This window comes from Ranitomeya imitator, chromosome 3, assembly GCF_032444005.1.
Source record: "Ranitomeya imitator isolate aRanImi1 chromosome 3, aRanImi1.pri, whole genome shotgun sequence".
Classification (NCBI taxonomy): Eukaryota; Metazoa; Chordata; class Amphibia; order Anura; family Dendrobatidae; genus Ranitomeya; species Ranitomeya imitator.
This window is the reverse complement of record NC_091284.1, coordinates 43,471,696-43,491,292: the sequence shown is the minus strand read 5'-3', so window position 1 is coordinate 43,491,292 and position 19,597 is coordinate 43,471,696. Positions and strand designations below refer to the sequence as shown.

Genomic DNA, 19,597 nt, shown 5'->3' with positions numbered 1-19,597 from the left:
TGTTCAGCTTCTTCCATTTGTGTACATGCAGGGACCTTTGAATCGTCCACCACCGTCTCCTGGAGGATGATCGGTCCAGGGGAGCTGCCGTCCTATACAGTAAAGTAGAAGTGGGTTTGCATAGTATAAAAAGGGATTAGATCTTGACAGAAAAAAAAACCTCACTAGTGGCAATCTAGTGGCTCTGACTTTGACTCAGAGTAATAAGCACCTAGCCATGGCAAAATGGGGCCTTTCTGACCCATCAGATTTCTGCAATTGCATCAGGCCCTCTAACTACCCAGTACCCACTACTGTACAGCAGTGATCACAGGGCTCTGTAGCGCCACCATCAGACAGGTAAAGCAGCTGCAGTTTAGAGATGGTGGCTCACATTTCTGACATACATTGTTGCTCAGAAATTGGGAAATGGGTAAAAAAATGAAAATATTGTGATGGATCCTGTAACTGCACAGAGTGAAAAGTACAGCATCGCCTACTCCCACTAGTCCTATATAGGAGCCAGCATGAACACGGCCCTAGTCACTAACTCTAATAATAATAATTCTCATTGTCAGATTGGATTACTTTCACCCCCTCCCAAACTGTGACATACACGCTCCGATCGCTGCTGTTTAACCCATTAAATGCAGCTATTAATCTATGACAATGACATTTAAGACTCGCGATTCCAGTGTAGAGCAATTCACATGGTAATTTTCCATAGTCCAAGGTGTGATTACAGGTGCTGATGGGTTGTCCTGGAGGCGCCACCGCACCACCTTGGTTGTCCTGTGAAGTCCACCCAGAAGCCCAGGACAGCATGGTGGTTCAGTGGTTAGCACTGTAGCGCAGGGGTTCATGCAGTGTCAGACTGGGGTGTATAGGGCCCACCAATAGAACTGACTCCAGGGACCCACTCTAAATTTCAATGCTCAGGTAGGTACACATTTGTGTTGTAGTATTTGTTAGGAAGCTCAGTCGTAAGTTTCATTATATTCACTAGAGAACAGGTACAACATGCTGCACAATTTTTGCCACTAAAAAGATGGACACTCTAAGGCTGTGTGCACACGATGCAGATTTAGTGCAGATCATTTTTATTTACATTTATCTTTTTTATCGTATTTTATTCAATTTTTTGTTCGGCCGTATGATGAGAAAGCATTTTTTTGGCCTTGTTTTTTTCATGGTATTCACTGAAGGGGTTAACTAGTGGGACAGTTTTATAGGTCGAGTAATTTTAAATGCAGTGATACCAAATAAGTGTACTTTTTTGTTCATTTTTGTTTTTACACAAAGAAATGTATTTATTGGATATTTTTTTTTTCTTTTTGTGAATTTTTTAAAAATAATTTTAATAACTTTTTTTTTTTTTACACAGTCCCAGTATGAGACATCAACATTTACTGCCCTGATCACTGATGTAATACTCTGCAATGCTTTTGCATTGCAGAGCATTACCTTAGCATCTCAAAGGCAGAGAGGAAGCGTGTCAGCACCTGCTCTGGGCAGGAGCTTACAGGCCTCCGTCTCTGGGTGACTCCATGGCCATCTTTCAGCATGGAGACCATCAGCACAATGCAATCACAATCACGTTGTGCCGATGGAAGCAGAGAGTGAGATCTCTCCATCTGCAATGCCCATCAAAGTCGCAGTCACTGCTGACAGCTACATCAGAGAGGTAAACGCCCGCGATCGGTGCTGGCACCAGTTGTGTGCCTTGCTGTATAGAACTGACACCTGCATTTGATCGCTGTGGTGTTCAGAGTGAGCTCGCCCGACTGTCACACAGTATATATAGCGGTTTGCTTGAAAGCATTTTTTTTTTTTATAATTCTTTTTATTAATTTAAAGATAACAAGGCATATAAACAATATAGATTTATCACGTAGCAATAACCAGTCCCCAGAACCCTAACCCTCCCCAACCCTTCTCTGTGTGCACTGAATATTTGAGTTGTGTTATGGAATTGGTGTGTGACCGCCTATTTGCTGCATTAGATACCATTGGGTATTTTCAAAGTGAGCTCGTAGTTTTTCCTTAACCCCCAATGGGAGAGACGGAATAAATAAAGACCATGTTCACTGGACAACCTTTCTTTGCTGGTCAATGCATCCATCCACTCCATTTTGAAGAGGAACATAATCTTAGCCTGTATAAGAGACTGTGGTGGAACTACCGGACTCAACCAGTGTTGTAATATACTTTTTCTGGTTGCCCATGCCCAGATTGTGAGGGTAGCCTTAATATGTTTAGGTAGTTTATGTTGGGTTTCTTCTAAAATGTTAAAAATAGATCCCCTGCTTGTGCCGATCACCAGCAGAGCAGGGGAGAATGATGAGAGGCGTGATCCTGTTGAGGGAGGATCTAAAGTGATCCTTCACGGTTGACTCAGTGATTTCCAAATTAATCTAAAGGGCGTTGCCGGCAACTGAAAATGACCAGACGGAGACTCGTGCCTCTGTGTGGGGGATCGAGCAGATCTCTGGGCCCCCGTTTATTGTGTATGAGTTTTCATAGTCATAGAAATTATACTTCAACCAATCAGCATAAGAACACGCTCACAGTTCTTAACCTATAAGAATGCAGGAAAAACTTAACCCATGAGGATACAGGAAAAATGGAAACTACAGATAAGGTCATGTCTTTTTGGCATAGAAAAACATATTAACAGATGCCTCAGTCTTGTATAGCGATACACCCACGAGTCTCTTACCTGGCTCGAGTGAGAAAACTCAAGGTCTTTATACCAATTATGAACCATAGACTAGCTGAATAACAAAATGTTATCTTCGTGAGAAACAGGACAGAGTTATTTCATAGCAGCTGTAACCTTCTATATAATTAAATAACAGAATTTATCTTTAACCAACAACAAAATGGAGTCAAAGCACAAAATGGAGAATCTTTCATAATTTGTTCCTTCACATTCCCCCCTAGATAAATTTTGTTAATGTCCAGCATCAGAGGTACTATCCCAAGCTATAAGCTCGAGGGGTACTGGTCTTCACAAGACTGGTGCCATGTTACCAGCCATGGCTGTTGCGGCGTACCCGTCCCCCCTGTATGCTAGAATTTACGAATAACAATTATTGATGACGGTGGTGGGGATCTTTTGAAGATAGCCATGCGCTTGGCTTCAACATCATCATCAACTTTGTGAAATCGGTGTAGAGAAGAGCAGGGGTGGCAACGCTTTTGGTTTCATCATTAGTTGTCTTAGTGCAGAATTTCCTAATACATACAGAAATACACCAAAGAACAAATTTTAGTATTACATACATGACAAGGATAAAGGCAGCGATATGTAACAAACTTTACAAGATTCCAGCTATCCAGCCCCCAAGTCCCTCAAACCAATTGGCTGGATTAAGAAAGGAGAAGGTGTCTGCCCACCAACTGTCCTTATTACAGTCATTGTCTTTATCATATTGATCTCTGACTTTTTGAATATCTTCTAACTTTAACTTTAGAGTACTATTGGGATCTGTATAATAACAGCATTCGGGTCCAATAATCTGACACATACCACCCTGTGCTGCTGTTAAGTAGTCCAGTACTACAGTGTGTTGATTAGTGACTATGATAAGTTAGTTTTGGACAGCAACAGTAGTATAAAGTATATCCAATATATCCCAAATTTGATCATCTGGATAATCTGTGGCCCTAAGCAATTTATCCCACATTTGTGTAATCATAGGGTAAATGAAAATAGAACTGAATTTTATTGGCTATACCCATCTGTACTATTAAAGGGAACCTGTCACCCCGTTTTTTGAGATTGAGATATAAATACTGTTAAATAGGGCCTGCGCTGTGCGTTACTATAGTGTATGTAGTGTACCCTGATTCCCCATGTATGCCGAGAAATACATTACCAAAGTCGGCGTTTTCGCCTGTCAATCAGGCTGGTCTGGTCAGGTGGGCGTGTTCACAGCGTTCTTTTCTTCCCCAGGTTTCCGTTGGTGGCGTAGTGGTGTGCGCATGTCCAAGGTCCGGATTCCCTGTGCCCACGTGAAGACACAGCGCGCGATCTGCGCTGTAATCCCTTGCATCGGTGGGGGCGGCCATCTTCCTGGGGCCGCGCGTGCGCAGATGGAGTGCTCTGCTGCACAGGACTTCAGGAAAATGGCCGCGGGATGCCGCGCGTGCGCAGAAGAGATCGCGGCGGCCATTTTCCCAAAGCCGAGTTTGCATCTCGGCTTTGGGAAAATGGCCGCCGCGATCTCTTCTGCGCACGCGCGGCATCCCGCGGCCATTTTCCTGAAGCCCCGTGCAGCAGAGCACTACATCTGCGCACGCGCGGCCCCAGGAAGATGGCCGCCCGCACCGATGAAAGGAATGACAGCGCAGATCGCGCGCTGTGTCTTCACGTGGGCACAGGGAATCCGGACCTTGGACATGCGCACACCACTACGCCACCAACGGAAACCTGGGGAAGAAAAGAACGCTGTGAACACGCCCACCTGACCAGACCAGCCTGATTGACAGGCGAAAACGCCGACTTTGGTAATGTATTTCTCGGCATACATGGGGAATCAGGGTACACTACATACACCATAGTAACGCACAGCACAGGCCCTATTTAACAGTATTTATATCTCAATCTCAAAAAACGGGGGTGACAGGTTCCCTTTAATCTTTCATGATATTGTACAAACTTATTATTCAAGGATGTTGGAGAATTTAGGCTGTCCCATTCGGTTATCAATATTATTATATGGAAATACGAAAAACCAAAACATCATGTCCCCTTATTTGCCACTAGTCTGTTTGACCAGCTTGCAGTGCGATACGTGGATCCATGTCGGCCTTCCTTCCAGCTTTACTGACATAGGAATAATGAGGAGGACTTGGTAGGGACCATCATACAAGGGTTCTAGTCCGTGTTTTCTGACATAGCTTTTCACGACCATAAAACCACCAGACTTCAAATTGTGACAAGTGTCGGTTTCTGCTGAATCTGAAAGGGAAGAAGAAACTAAAACATGGGTGTTAGCAACATTTTTACTAAGCTGAATAACATATTGAACAGCACGGACAGTTTCTTCTGATAACTACTGGGACTGGAAATTTGCAACTGAGAACCTAGCACCAAACAATATCTCATATGGGGACAGGCCATGTTTTGCAATAGGGGTAGTATGAATGTGTAAGAGCCCTGGCCATGGAGCCATAGTCTCCTGCATCATTTTGGTCAATTGTCCCCTCAGTGTGCCGTTCAGCCTCTCAACTTTCCCACTAGATTGTGGATGGTACAGAGTATGGAGGGCTACAGTGGATCCAAGCATTGTCAGAACCTCCTGATACACATGAGAAGAAAAGGCCGGGCCTTGGTCACTTTCATCAACTTCTGGAACACCATATCTGCATATAACTTCCATCACCAGTTTCTTTGCTGTGGTTTTTGCAGTCATGTTGGTAACGGGGAATGCTTCTGGCCAACTGGAGAACATGTCGACAACCACCAGACAATATTCATACCTTCCAGACTTAGGCAACGTGAGGTGGTCCACCTGGAGCTTTTGGAAATTTTTGGAAAGGATAGTCGGGCTTAGCAAGATGCTTCGGGGGTACACGTTGAAGTTGACCGGGATTGCAGGTCTGACAGATATTACATGCACGGTTGAGTGCTGTCAGGACTGTAGAAATACCTGGAGCCCAGTAGAATTTTTGTACCAGGTCAAGGGCCTGGTTTTTTTTTTCCTTCGATGTGTGGGCCCATGTGCCCACGTGGCAATAGCAGGGTACATCCGCTTAGGGAGACACACAAGTTGGTCCTTTTTCCAGTGACCATTGTCCATACATGCTCCATCAGCTTCCACTGCTTCACTTCTTCCTTTGGAAACATTCTCTGCATCGTCATTAAGCGGTCTTGCGGGTTCCGGTAGAAAACCTCAGTCTGGCATAGATCATCAGGTTCCTGTAGAGTCAGTGTTTCTTGTAACTGTTTACGCTGAGAGCGTGTGGTCACCATAGCTGGTATGGGCGGTTCAACGGGTAGGAGAGCAGCAGCTTTTGCTTGCATATCCGCAAAGGTGTTACCAACAGTCTGTGGACTGTTCCATAGTACCATGCTCCTTAACTTTGATAATGGCCACCTGGGTAGGTAATTTGATTGAGTCCATAAGGGTTTTAACAGCTTCAGCATTCTTCACTGGAGTCCCGGCAGTAGTAACAAACCCTCGATTGGCCCATAGGGCTCCGAAATCATGAGCAATACCAAATGCATACTGTGAGTCTGTGTATATATTAGCCCGCCTGTCTTTGGCCAGAACACATGCAGTAGACAGAGCCTGAAGTTCTACTTGTGCTGACAGTGAGGGAGGGAGTGCAGCTCCGGGCAATACAGTGTCTTCCGTAGTAACAGCGTATCCGGTGTGGAATCTGCTAAAATCATATCTTGAACCGTCTTTCAGGGCATTGTAGAGAGATTGCATTATACGGGATGTGTCCGGTATTCACTGACAACAATAAGTACATAGTCCAAGAAAACGCTGGAGTGCAGTCTCATCTTTTGGGAAAGGAAGGGAGCTGACGGCTATTTTTCTTTCTTCTGTGAGGTGTCTGGCACCCTGAAGGAGACAGTGACCCAAAAATATCACTTGACCAAGGCAGAACTGAAGTTTCGAGGCCGAAACCCGACAGTTCAGATCTGCAAGATACTTGAGGAAACTAACAGTGGCAACAATGGCTTCCTGCTCTGTCCATACACACAAGAAAAGATAATTCACATACTGAAGCAGCGTGACATAGGGGTGATTTAACTGCCAGGGTAAAAGACACTCGCCCATATTTTTTGCAAACTGATTGGGACTGTTTTGGGCCCCTTGTGGCATAACTGTCCACGTCAATTGTCGTCCCTGATAAGTGAATGCAAACAGAAACTGGCAATCTGGGTGTAATGGAATGTTGAAGAAGGCATTGGCGAGGTCGATGACTGTGAACCAAGCAGCATCCTGAGGTATCTGGGACAAGAGTATGTGGATTAGGCACCACTGGAGTTTCTAGAACAGTGGCTGCATTAACTGCCCGTAGATCTTGTACCAGCCGGTACACAGGGGGTTGGCCGGGTGGGGTCTTTTTCTTAACGGGAAACAAGGGCGTGTTACATGGAGAAACACAGGGTATCAGGGCACCATTATCGAGTAACGTTTGTATTTGCCCCTTGAGGCCCCGCTCCTGATCATGTTTCAAAGGGTACTGATGGACTTTGGGAAAAGGGGCACCAGGTTTGAGAAACACTTTTACTGGTTCTACAGGCATTATTGGGGTGAATCTGGGCCTATCAGGGCCATCATAACCGTGGGAAGGGCATGTAAGATATACATCTCATTATGTTCATCTGCATAGGAGTTATATAACGTAAATACCATCTGACCATCATCTTTGAATTATATTCTGGAGCGGAACTGTGATAATAAATCTGCCCCCAGTAAATTTACCGGACATGAGGGAGAGATTACAAACTGAGCAGTAACTTCAGGGAAAGGTCCCACAGGGATGGGTTTTGTGAGAGTATATTTATTGGGTCTGCCATCTACTCTAATTAAAACAAGCTCTTGATCTGAGAATTGACATGGCGGGGCTTGGGAGGGAGATTCCCAGACATAGGGTTAAAATGGATATTGGAGTATGGGACTGGATTTGTGTAAGGTGGGAGGAGGGCAGGAGCTGGAGTCTGGTGGGCCACTGATAAGGAACGGAGCTGCGTCCTTGCAGCTGTGGGGGAGGGGGGGCTGAGACTGGAGCAGAAATCGCTGCAGCTACTGATTTAACCCTTGATCTCACTTGATCTCACTGTTGATGCAGAGCGGGTTAAGTTCTTCTGAAAACTTTGTACTACTTTTTTTTTTTCTTTCAATGCATCGTCCAGAATGGAAGTCTCAGTATCGGGTCTCATTGACATTACTGCCTCTTTCAATTCAGATTTAAGGCCGGACATCAAAGCTACTGCAAAAAGGTGTGAATGGGCTTTATTATACAGTGAAAACCCCAAATCTTTAAGTACTACCATAAGACGCCCATAGAACTTCTCGGCAGTCTCCTCCTTGTCCTGTGTGACATCTGTGAGGGAGGTAGCTTGGTCCGCTAATCTATCTTGTGCCCAAACCTTTAAAGCATTACAGAAATCAACATCACTCTCATAGGTTCCCCGTTCACATTATAGATTATGCCACCCTCAATAATTGGAAAATACCCCTCTCCAGCCTTCACATGGAGTAAGTGTAACAGATCTCTCCGGGGAGTGGAATAAATCTCTCGATTCGCTGCTATTTGTCTATAGATGGCCATGGGGGATGTTTCTGAATTGGGTAACTAAAGTAGGAGGGGGTGGATACTCATAACCACTAGCAATACGAAGCATAGCAGGGACTGGTGCTGGCGGTGGCTGATAATAAGTGCCGTCAGCGTTTAGCAAGGGAAAGGTGGGGGCTACAACTCCGGGTCTTCTTGCTTCACAATTGTAACAGACCTGTCTCCACTGAGAATTAGTAACTCTGCATACATCACAAATCCACCCGGCAGGATCATAGGGTGGGGGCGCACTGAGTTTTGTCAACCCAGGATATATTGGAGCTTTGGGGTTAAGGGGCACAGAGCTTACAGTCGGGAGAAGAGACTTGATTTCCTGGGGAGGGACCTTATCATCTAGCAGGGAGCCCCCCTGTTTCAGATTATGATTTTTAATTGTTTGTCTTTCTAACACATTACCCTCAATCACTTTCTCAGTTCCTTCTTGCACCACAAACATCCAGTTTTTGTCATAGTAATAGATAACTTTCCTTTTTCAACGTAACAAAAACAAATCCGAATTCACTTTCTCTGTTGATCCTTAATTTGCTATATATCAACCACTCAACTTGAAGCAGGTGAATCTTTTACCAATCTTTCAATTACACTGATAACCAAACAATCTCTTTCAAGTTTCCTTCTAAAAATAGGCGTAATTTTTTACTTTAAACTTACAATATTTCTTTCTACTTCAATACAATATTGTACTATTGCTTTAAATAAAGCACAGATCTCCCAGCACATGCTACACAAGGATAGAAAATTCAGAGAGGACGCAGCATTGCCCCCTCCATACCAGAAACACAGAACAGATAAGAACATCACAGCATTCCTCAACACAAAAGAAAGCAAAAACGCAGCTGTTTGACCTACCCCTCCCATCGGATATTTTGGAAATCTATACACAGAAACAGAATACAGCAGTTCTCAGACTTAATTAATTTCTACAAAACCTTCATCACACAATTCATATGCCAGAACACCTTAGAAAAACCAATGATTGAGAATATTTTCCCCATCTTTGGGCTAACAATATCAGATTCAACACACAAATTCACTGTCTTCTCTTACTTCCATGAAACATGATTCTCCTTTAGAGCTAAATATCCTTACCTAGTTGTGCACAATACCGAGAGGCCTTTACGGTTTGTTCCACTGGGTCTCTCTGTCCCCCGCTGGGACAACCCAAAAACGCGGTACTCGGTGAAAGGAGGAGGGCGTCTTAGACTTCCCTCCGAATACCTCTGGATATATACTGTATACTTCTATATATTCCTGAGTTACGTATCCTACCCAATCTTCGATCACCTCACCGCGCCTGATTCTAACAATGATCAGGAATTCAGGATATTTTGACTATAAAGAGAATTACATCACTGGTCAATCCGGGGTGTCCGTCCCTTATGAGGTACGGTTCGAGCACTGGGCTCCCAACGGAACTACACCTCTATATGATTCCACCCAAAAATCACCCCACCATCGGGGACAAACCTCAGATCCTCTTTGCAGCAACAAAAACAGGAAAACCACACCAAACGGTCAGTCTGGACAGTATAACTGCCAACTTACCGTGGTTGTTGTGGGGGATGATCAGTCCCAATTTTCCAGTGCCTGTGTCCGCTCCGAGGGTCCTTTGTCTTGTTGTCCTCCGGGGGGCAGAGGCGTTCCTGTTTGGGGCCCCACGTTTTCGGGCGCCAAGCTGTTGAGGGAGGATCTAAAGTGATCCTTCACGGTTGACTCAGTGATTTCAAAATTAATCTAAAGGGCGTTGCCGGCAACTGAAAATGACCAGACGGAGACTCGTGCCTCTGTGTGGGGGATCGAGCAGATCTCTGGGCCCCCGTTTATTGTGTATGAGTTTTCATAGTCATAGAAATTATACTTCAACCAATCAGCATAAGAACACGCTCACAGTTCTTAACCTATAAGAATGCAGGAAAAACTTAACCCATGAGGATACAGGAAAAATGGAAACTACAGATATGGTCATGTCTTTTTGGCATAGAAAAACATATTAACAGATGCCTCAGTCTTGTATAGCGATACACCCACGAGTCTCTTATCTGGCTCGAGTGAGAAAACTCAAGGTCTTTATACCAATTATGAACCATAGACTAGATGAATAACAAAATGTTATCTTCGTGAGAAACAGGACAGAGTTATTTCATAGCAGCTGTAACCTCTGTATAATTAAATAACAGAATTTATCTTTAACCAACAACAAAATGGAGTCAAAGCACAAAATGGAGAATCTTTCATAATTTGTTCCTTCACAATCCCTTGCTTGTGCCACTCGCCGGCAGAGCAGGGGAGAATGATGATGAGAGCCGTGTTCAGCACCCGGCGCCGCTTCATCCTTGGCGCCCGTCCTTGTGGTACTGATGTGGCACACGCATGCCACACGTGTGCCGCAAGTATTACAGACACGGACACTGACATCTCAAGTACCGGAAATATCGGGACATGTGAAAGAGTCCTTATGGCAGGTTTTTCGGTTTGGTTGCTGTCACACACTAAAAGACGCTTTCTATTCCAAAATGTGGCAGCTTACTACTTGGGCAGATGCCCTTACGTCAGGTGCGAAACAGACAAGGGAACACCTGAACGTAGTGAAGCTGAACAGGGAGGACGCTGCAGTACTGGTCGAGATGGGAAAACCGGGTACAACCTAAAGGACATAGGGAGAGCACAGGGAAAGCGAAGGATGTGAACTGTTCAGAACTCTGTGTTGATGCTGTAACTGATGTGGACGTGCACCAATTGGAAACTAGCAAAGTTCTACGTTTTAAGTTGGAATTGGACTCTTGTCTCTTTATGTGAAGACGTGTCCCTGCGTCTAAGGGAGGCCTCTGAGAACCAGGCAAGTGAGACAGTGGGACTGTATATATGTGATGGGGTGGGCAGGGCACACTAAAGCAGACACCTATGCGGGCCATGACTACGGCCCTGGCTGCCGCTCACAATAGAGCGCTTATTCATTTCTGTGGATTGTCAGTTACTGCAGGGTATAACAGCAGTCCAGATGCAAGAGCAAGACATATTCTCTGTAAACACACTGACCATGAGGATCACGGACAAGGACACCCCTATATTCCTTAGTATCCTTCAAGATACCATATCAAAATGTTTTGTTTTGGGGGGTTTTGTGCACTTTTTTCTTAGCTGGACAATCTCATAATTTAGACCACAAATTCTCTCCCATTGGCAGCAGACTTGTCTCTCATCTCCCGTCTCACAATCAGTGAAATTACCATCTAAGGCTATGTTTCTACGATGAGTATTTGGTGAGATTTTGAAGTTGTAGATTTCCTGCAGTATTTCATTCTTCAACTTGCCAGATTAGGTTATTTGTGTTTCTTCGTTGTCTCTTGGGTGTTTTTTACGTTTTTATTTCATTTTTTTCAGCTTTGCTCTTGCTTCTTTTTGAATATTTTTTTTATTAAAATTACTTTGTTTTGTAAACTTCCTGTTTGCTGTGAGCTTAGATAATGCGTTATTGATAATGTTATGTGTGCATGTGGATTGCATCCATTTTTTTGCTGCTGAAATGTAATAAAAACCCATCTGAATTTTTTATATGCAAATATTCGGCATCTCATTAATGTGTATGGGGATATCCCGCAAATAAAACACATATAATTCGCAAGATTTCAAAAATTCAACACACCTCAATTTTTGTAGTATTAACAAAGTAAACAAATCCAAGAACGGTAAAGGATCCAGCTTCCAGAATATATTTTTTTAATTTAATCCATTAAAAAAGTGAAAAAATATACAAACTTTGCAAAAGGTTGAAGTGAACACTTTCTATAAAATCCAACGCGTTTCAAACTTTACAACATTCTTAGTCCTGGTTCGAAATGCGTCGGTTTTTATAAAGGGTATTTAAAAAGTGAAATCTCTGTTCCCCTGTACTTTACACACTCTCCCCTGCTCCAGGGCTGAATCTCTGCTGCCACCCATGGTATCTGTTATTGTCTGCAGCGCTGACTTCACATCGACAGTGCTGAAGACAATTAGTGAGCTCAGCAGCTTATGATGTCAACTGAAGCTGAGTCACTGAGCTAAGTTACTGACTGCAGCGCTGTCATCCATGTAATGATGAAGTCAGTAGGGATTTACAGCACTTTTACATGGCGATATTTTTCATCAGTATTTGTTAACAGGCTCCAGGAGTGGATCCAAAACACAGAAGAGGTGAAAGTCATTCAGTTATTTTTCTCAGTGTTTGCTCCTGTCTGTTTTTTAGCTGACAAATACTGATGTAAAATACTGGCCAAAATACTCACTGTGTGAATGAGGCGAGGAAGCTGCTTGTAATCCTGCTGTAATACAAGTTCTTATTCCAATGATGAGTGCACACTTGATTGTCTTCTCTGCGCCATGATATTCAGCAGAGCAGAAGCAACACCAGGGGCAAATCTGTGGCCGGCAGATGTCCGGCCCTATGACACAGTGACATGTGATGGACCCAGACTCCCAAACAAAATGAATCACACAGATGCACACAAAATAAATACACGAAGCATTGTAATTAGGTGTCAAATGTTCTCAATTTTATTTACATTCACATGACACCAAAAATGACATAACCCCTGACTCACGAAGAGTCACCCTCCAGTACTCAGGAGAAGAAAAACCCCATGGTGGAAACCTCTAGGAAACCATGTCTGGAGGATCGCCCTTCCCTTGGGCTTAGAGAGTTAGTGCCGATATATAATAGATGTAGCAAGTTTTAAGATTTGTACATTTTACCAGATTTACAGAGAACAACATAACAAATATAGACTATAAATGTGATAAACCGGATGTGGGAAAGATCTGGCTTCGATATCGGTCACCACATTGGTTGTTAGACCCAATTTAGTTGATCTGATTGCCCAGATGGATGAACCATTTCTTCCTTACAGATCCAGGTCCACCTCTCATAAATTTAGGCTTGTGGTTACAGGGATTGTTCATAATGGATAACATCTAATAGGAAAAATACCCCCTTCCCCCATCCCAATTTATCACCCATTAAAGTCATAGGTGCTTCCATGAACTCCCAAAGGAGAGCAGCTGTTTGTAGAGTGTAACAGAATGGGATCCTCTGCTGGGCACCCCCCTCGGTTACCTTCCCATGCCCTGGGGGTGTCTAAAGCAGACAAACCCTTTCCCTGCTAGAACCTCCAAATTTCACCAAGGTTGGCACATTACGTGGGGTGGTCAAGCTCAACGTCCTCAGGCGCATCAGTAATGGTGCTGATCGTGGCAGCGCGGCCTCCTATTATAGAAGCTTCTTTATCACACTTGTTTATGACTTCATAACAGTTGTCATGGTTACTGCAGGGGCTATTACTGATACATGACCCAAGTATTAACACGTTCATCATTGGTAATTCATTTCATTATAGAGGCAAATAACGTTTTACTATTGATTATGCCTATGCAGCTTCAATAGTAAAAAGATCTAATGTTAAAAATAATTACCAAAAATTCTGATATTCTCACCTTGCAGCTCCTCGCGATGCTCCCGTTCCCAGTAATGCCTCGCGGCAATAACCCTAGATGACGTAGCGGTCTAGCGAGACCGCTACATCATCACAGGTCATTGCCGCAAAGCATCACTGGAACGGGAGCATCGCTAGGAACGGGAAGGCAGCAAGGGACGCCGGAAGGTGAGACTATCACGATTTTTTATTTTAATTTTTTTTTAACAATTATATGGTTCTCCTTTCCTCCACCCTTGGTACCAACCGCACATGATCTGCTTACTTCCCGCATGGTGGGCATAGCCACATGAGGAAAGTAAGCGGATCAATGCATGCGCTTCTGGTGACCAAGCACCCTTATCATGATTGAGGGTACTTGGTCACGAGAAACCCATTGATGTTGCATTTTATTCACGGCTTACGCAGATGTTTTCATCCTCTATTGAACACATTTTCTAGTGAATAAAGGAAAGGTTTTTCACTACCTTGTTGACCTAGATTCTCCATTTCTTTTGATATTTTTTTTTATAAACACTGCCTACCTTACCAGCTTAAAGGGACACTGTCACCTGAATTTGGAGGGAACAATCTTCAGCCATGGAGGCGGGGTTTGGGGTTTTTGATTCACCCTTTCCTTACCCGCTGGCTGCATGCTGGCTGCAATATTGGATTGAAGTTAATTCTCTGTCCTCCGTAGTACATGCCTGCACAAGGCAATCTTGGCTTGCGCAGGCGTGTAATATGGAGGACAGAGAATGAACTTCAATCCAATATTGAAGCCAGCATGCAGCCAGCGGGTAAGGAAAGGGTGAATCAAAAACCCCAAAACCCCGCCTCCATGGCTGAAGATTGTTCCCTCCAAATCCAGGTGACAGTGTCCCTTTAAATATGTAAAATGTTATAGCTGTTACTCTTGCTCTGTAATCCACACATCTGAAGCCATACTCCAATTGACCTGTATAAATAATTGGTGATGGCAAATAGTAGTTCTTTTGTTATTGTAGAGTTGGCAGTGACCTACTGGGGTAAATATATTCCATCAGCTGGCATCGGAGGTGTATATACCATACGCTCACTGCAAGTTCCCCAATAACCGACCTAGTAGTGGAAGCAGCCGAGGCCGTGTCCATCACTCGTTAGTTAATTGCTTAATCGTCCTGACGATTGGAGGCAGTGGAGTTGCATCCCCTGACAAACTGGTGACAGCGGTAGGATCTCTGCGACCCCCAGGTGTCATCTTTCCCACTTTCTAACAAGATTTCATTCCAAGCATCCTCTTTCTTCTTCTATTAGATTCTTCTGAGGCGGGAACTAGAAAACTGTTACTTTACTGTCAAGGGTCAGTTGCCTGGCCTTGTTTCCATTCCCTATGACTGGCTCCTTTTAGCCAGTCTCTGCTGGGTTACTTTGGTAAAGGTACCGTCACACTAGACGATATCGCTAGCGATCCGTGACGTTGCAGCGTCCTCGCTAGCGATATCGTCCAGTGTGACACGCAGCAGCGATCAGGCCCCTGCTGTGCTGTCGCTGGTCGGGGAAGAAAGTCCAGAACTTTATTTCGTCGCTGGATCTCCCGCAGACATCGCTGAATCGGTGTGTGTGACACCTATTCAGCGATGTCTTCGCTGGTAACCAGGGTAAACATCGGGTTACTAAGCGCAGGGCCGCGCTTAGTAACCCGATGTTTACCCTGGTTACCATCGTTAAAGTAAAAAAAACAAACACTACATACTTACCTACCGCTGTCTGTCCCCGGCGCTCTGCTTCTCTGTACTGGCTGTGAGCACAGCAGCCGGAAAGCAGAGCGGTGACGTCACCGCTCTGCTTTCCGGCCGCTGTGCTCACAGCCAGACCAGAGAAGCAGAGCGCCGAGGACAGACAGCGGCAGGTAAGTATGTAGTGTTTGTTTTTTTACTTTAACGATGGTAACCAGGGTAAACATCGGGTTACTGCGCTTAGTAACCCGATGTTTACCCTGGTTACCGGCATCGTTGGTCCGCTGGAGAGCTGTCTGTGTGACAGCTCTCCAGCGACCAAACAGCGACGCTGCAGCGATCCGGATCGTTGTCGGTATCGCTGCAGCGTCGCTTAGTGTGACGGTACCTTAGCTTAGAAAAACCCTTCTGACAACATCAGGTCTTTAATTGCATACACCTCTGCTATTAGCCATCCCTCTGCTGCAGGCCCCGGATTGTCTATACATCTACATGCCACTGATGGAGCTATTAGGTGTAATAACACATACGCAGTCCAAAGCATGGAACATTGGGCTGTCTATGTGTACCGTTCTAATGTTGTCAGTCTTTTCAGATGCACATAAAAATGTAGCAATGTTCTTGTGACCCTCTGAAAATATGGAAGCTGTCAGAAAAGTGAGGAAATGGTGATTCAAAGTTTCATACTTTGGACTCGGTTTTAACTTGAATGTACTGCCGAATGCAGGGAGAAGCCCTAATTAAACAATGGGCCCCTCTAATTACAAAATAACCTGTAGAGTTTATGGGGTTCAAATTACCTCATACTAATTGTATCCCTGCGTGTTCTAAATATGGCAAAGGGAGCCTAAATTATAGCACTTTGGGCTTTGTTTGCACAAGTTTCAAGTCAGGTGGGCACAAGAATGTCATAGACTTCATTCTTGTGCTCTTTGGAAAAGACAGCAGCAAAAACAGAGACTTTGGATTCCATCGCTTTGTCAGGGGCGCCTCTGAATCTTGTTTTTTGAGGATTTAGCAGGAAGACTCTCACGAGAGACAGGAACTCTATTCCAAATGAATCCCAGTAAATACAAAATTGGCCGTCCCTAAATTCATACCTGCCTGTATGATACAGTGCACTTGACTAAAATTTCACAAGATTTGCTTTAAGAAAAAAAAAATCGTTTTGATAAATCCAGAACCACTTGCCGACGTTTTAAAGCTAAATTATAAGGTTCTGTGCACACGCTGGGAAAAATTTCTGCATTTCTTGGCAGGAAAAAAACGCAAATGAAACCCCCCCCCCCCCAACCAAATCTTCACGTCACACTCAACATGTGCATGACACCAGTTTTCTCATTCACTTTGCTAGCAGCAGGATTGCTTCAGGTTTATCTAAAAAAAAAAAAATTCTACAAAAAAAAGCACCAAATCTGCACCGTGTGTGCACACAGCCTACAACTCAGTTATGAAGACCTCGGTCCTGTATGCTGAAGGCAAATTAATGTTTTTTAACCCATCAAAATGGATAAATGGTTACAAAAAAGGTCAGTATTAAGGCTACGTTCACATTTGCGTTGTGCGGTGCTGCGTCGGCGACACAACGCACAGCACATGCAAAACGCATTGTTTTGCGACGCATGCGTCCTTTTTTGGCATGATTTTGGACGAAAAAAAAAATGCAACTTGCTGCGTCCTCTGCGCCGTGACACACGCGTCACAAAACGCAACGCAATGCATGTCCATGCGTCCCCATGTTAAATATAGGGGCGCATGACGCATGCGTCGCCGCGGCTGCGCCCGGCAGAACGCAAATGTGAACGTAGCCTTAAGAGAGCCACAATGAGGGGGGCTAAAAAAAAAGCGTCATTTACTTCTGTTGTGGTCTGTGACAACAAAATGTCGTGTGACGTAAAAACAAAGATTTATCAGGATGGTATCTTCTGTTACTAGCAAGCAATGGCCACCTTGGCAATCACTGGATGCCACCTCACAAGCTTCGCCCTCCTGTCACAGGGGATGCCCGGAGGGGCACAACCGTCTTCACCTCACACATGACCTGACTGAGTAACTGACTCTCCCCCCGGCCGCCTCAGCAGCACTGAGGGACAGTCAGTCAGTCACATCTCCTCAAAAGAGGCGGGAAGAACCCCCAGCTCTCGGGTCACGTGCTCTCTTCCTCGCGGACTCTGGAAGGCGGGAAGTGAGTCAGTGACGTCACGGGGCGTGCGGTCTGACTGTGTGGAGTTTTTTTTTCCTTTTCTTCCCATCTTGCTTTGCGCGGCTGGAGGTCGGCCATCTTGTTCCGGTGGCGAGGCTGCGAATCCGTCTCCTTCCATCTCCCTTGCTCTTTCTTTTTTTGTGTGTGTGTTTCCTGTGGCCGCCTCGTTTTCACCGTTATCCGTCGTTCCTCACCCTCCATCCGCCGGACATGTCGGCCCTGACGCAGGAGCAGCCGTAGTGGTTTCTCTCGGAGCAGGATTCTGAGGCGAAGAAGAAAGCCTCTGCGAGACGTCGCCTGACCCCTCCTCCCCAGCGGCCTCTCCCCTCGCACGGGCAGCATGGACGCCGTGAACGCGTTCAACCAGGAGGTGAGGCTGTGCGGCGATGGAGGGGATAGGGAGGAGGCCTGCGGGGAGCAAGGGCGGGCGTGCCCGCAAGGATCGGGCCTATGGTGTGCAGGGTAGATGGTGATCTCTGGGAGGTGGGGCACAGGTCACTGTCCTAAAGCAATGGTGTCATTTACCCGAAACCTCACTCTTCTTACTGTGCCAGTGGCAGGATCCGTTCTGTGCTGACCCCAGGCCCTTTAGGGAATGTTCAGACGATCCGGCACTAGCAGCACATGGTTATCCAAAGAGCCGCCGTCTACTGAACACAGATACATCCGCATGTGTTCACTGAACCGAGCCGATTCACTGTGTCCAATATACGTAGTATTGGTGAAATCTGACATGCTGCAGCCTGGAGAGACGCGCCTCATGTCCGTCTCTGCGGGTGAGCGCTCGGCCGTCTGTGGACACTTGGGCATGGGATTTCTCAAGATCCCATCCACTATGCTGTAACATCTGAACGCTGCGGGTTTGACGCTGCACAAGTACGCAGCGTCCAACCCGCAGCGTTTACCGATCGTCTGCACGTACCCTCACATAGATTTTTCCAGTTACGTACTGTTATTGTAGCTTAACTTTTAGTAACACTGACATTATTATTAATTATTATAGCGCCATTTATTCCATGGCGCTTTACATGTAAGGAGGGGTATACATTATAAAAACAAGCACAATAATATTCTACACAAGTCACAACTTGTACAGGAGGAGAGAGGACCCTGCCCGCGAGGGCTCACAATCTACAAGGGATGGGTGAGAATACAGTAGGTAGGGTAGAGCTGTTCGTGCAGCGGTTTGGTCAATCGGTGGTTACTACAGGTTGTAGGCTTGTCGTAAGAGGTGGGTCTTCAGGTTCTTTTTGAAGGTTTCGATGTTAGGCGAGAGTCTGATGTGTTGTGGTAGAGAGTTCCAGAGTAGGGGGGATGCGCGAGAGAAATCTTGTATGCGATTGTGGGAAGAGGAGAGGGGAGTAGAGAAGGAGATCTTGTGAGGATCGGAGGTTGCGTACAGGAAAGTACTGGGAGACGAGGTCACAGATGTAGGAGGAGACAGGTTGTGGATATGGCTTTGTATGTTAGGGTTTTTCTGGAGTCTCTGAGCATTGGGGAGCCAGTGAAGGGATTGACAGAGGGGAGAAGAATAGCGGGGGGACATGTGGATTAGTCGGGCAGCAGAGATTAGAATAGATTGGAGAGGTGCGAGAGTGTTCGAGGGGAGGCCAGAGTTGTTGGCCTATCAGACCAGATCATGTACCCTTTGAGTTAGGCCACTTAAAGAGAACCTGTCACCAGGTTATCACTGTAAAAAAACAAACAAACCTGTATTTACCACCCTTGTGCTGTCCTTAAAGGGCCACTGTCACCCCCTTCAGCCGTTATAAACTAAAAGAGCCACCTTGTGCAGCAGTAATGCTGCATTCTAACAAGGTGACTCTTTTAGTTTTTGTTGCTGATATTCCCACAATAAAGGTATTTATAATTTTGCTCAAATACCTGTCTTTGTACCTGGAGGCGGGTCTGAAGCCTCCTCTTTGAAG

General features: G+C 45.2%; 1 protein-coding gene across 2 annotated transcripts in view; it reads left to right on the top strand.

Annotated features, from left to right (window-relative positions):
• Positions 1-17,726: 17,726 nt before the first annotated feature.
• The window catches only part of SCAF4 (SR-related CTD associated factor 4), a 129,659-nt gene continuing 127,788 nt past the window's right edge, over positions 17,727-19,597 (top strand). Inside the window, exon 1 of one of the 2 annotated variants that reach the window (XM_069760837.1) lies at positions 17,727-18,039. In XM_069760837.1, coding sequence (XP_069616938.1) covers positions 18,010-18,039 — 30 coding nt within the window. In that variant the 5' untranslated portion in view covers positions 17,727-18,009. The remainder of the gene's footprint in view (positions 18,040-19,597) is intronic. The other variant, XM_069760839.1, reaches the window with a different exon arrangement.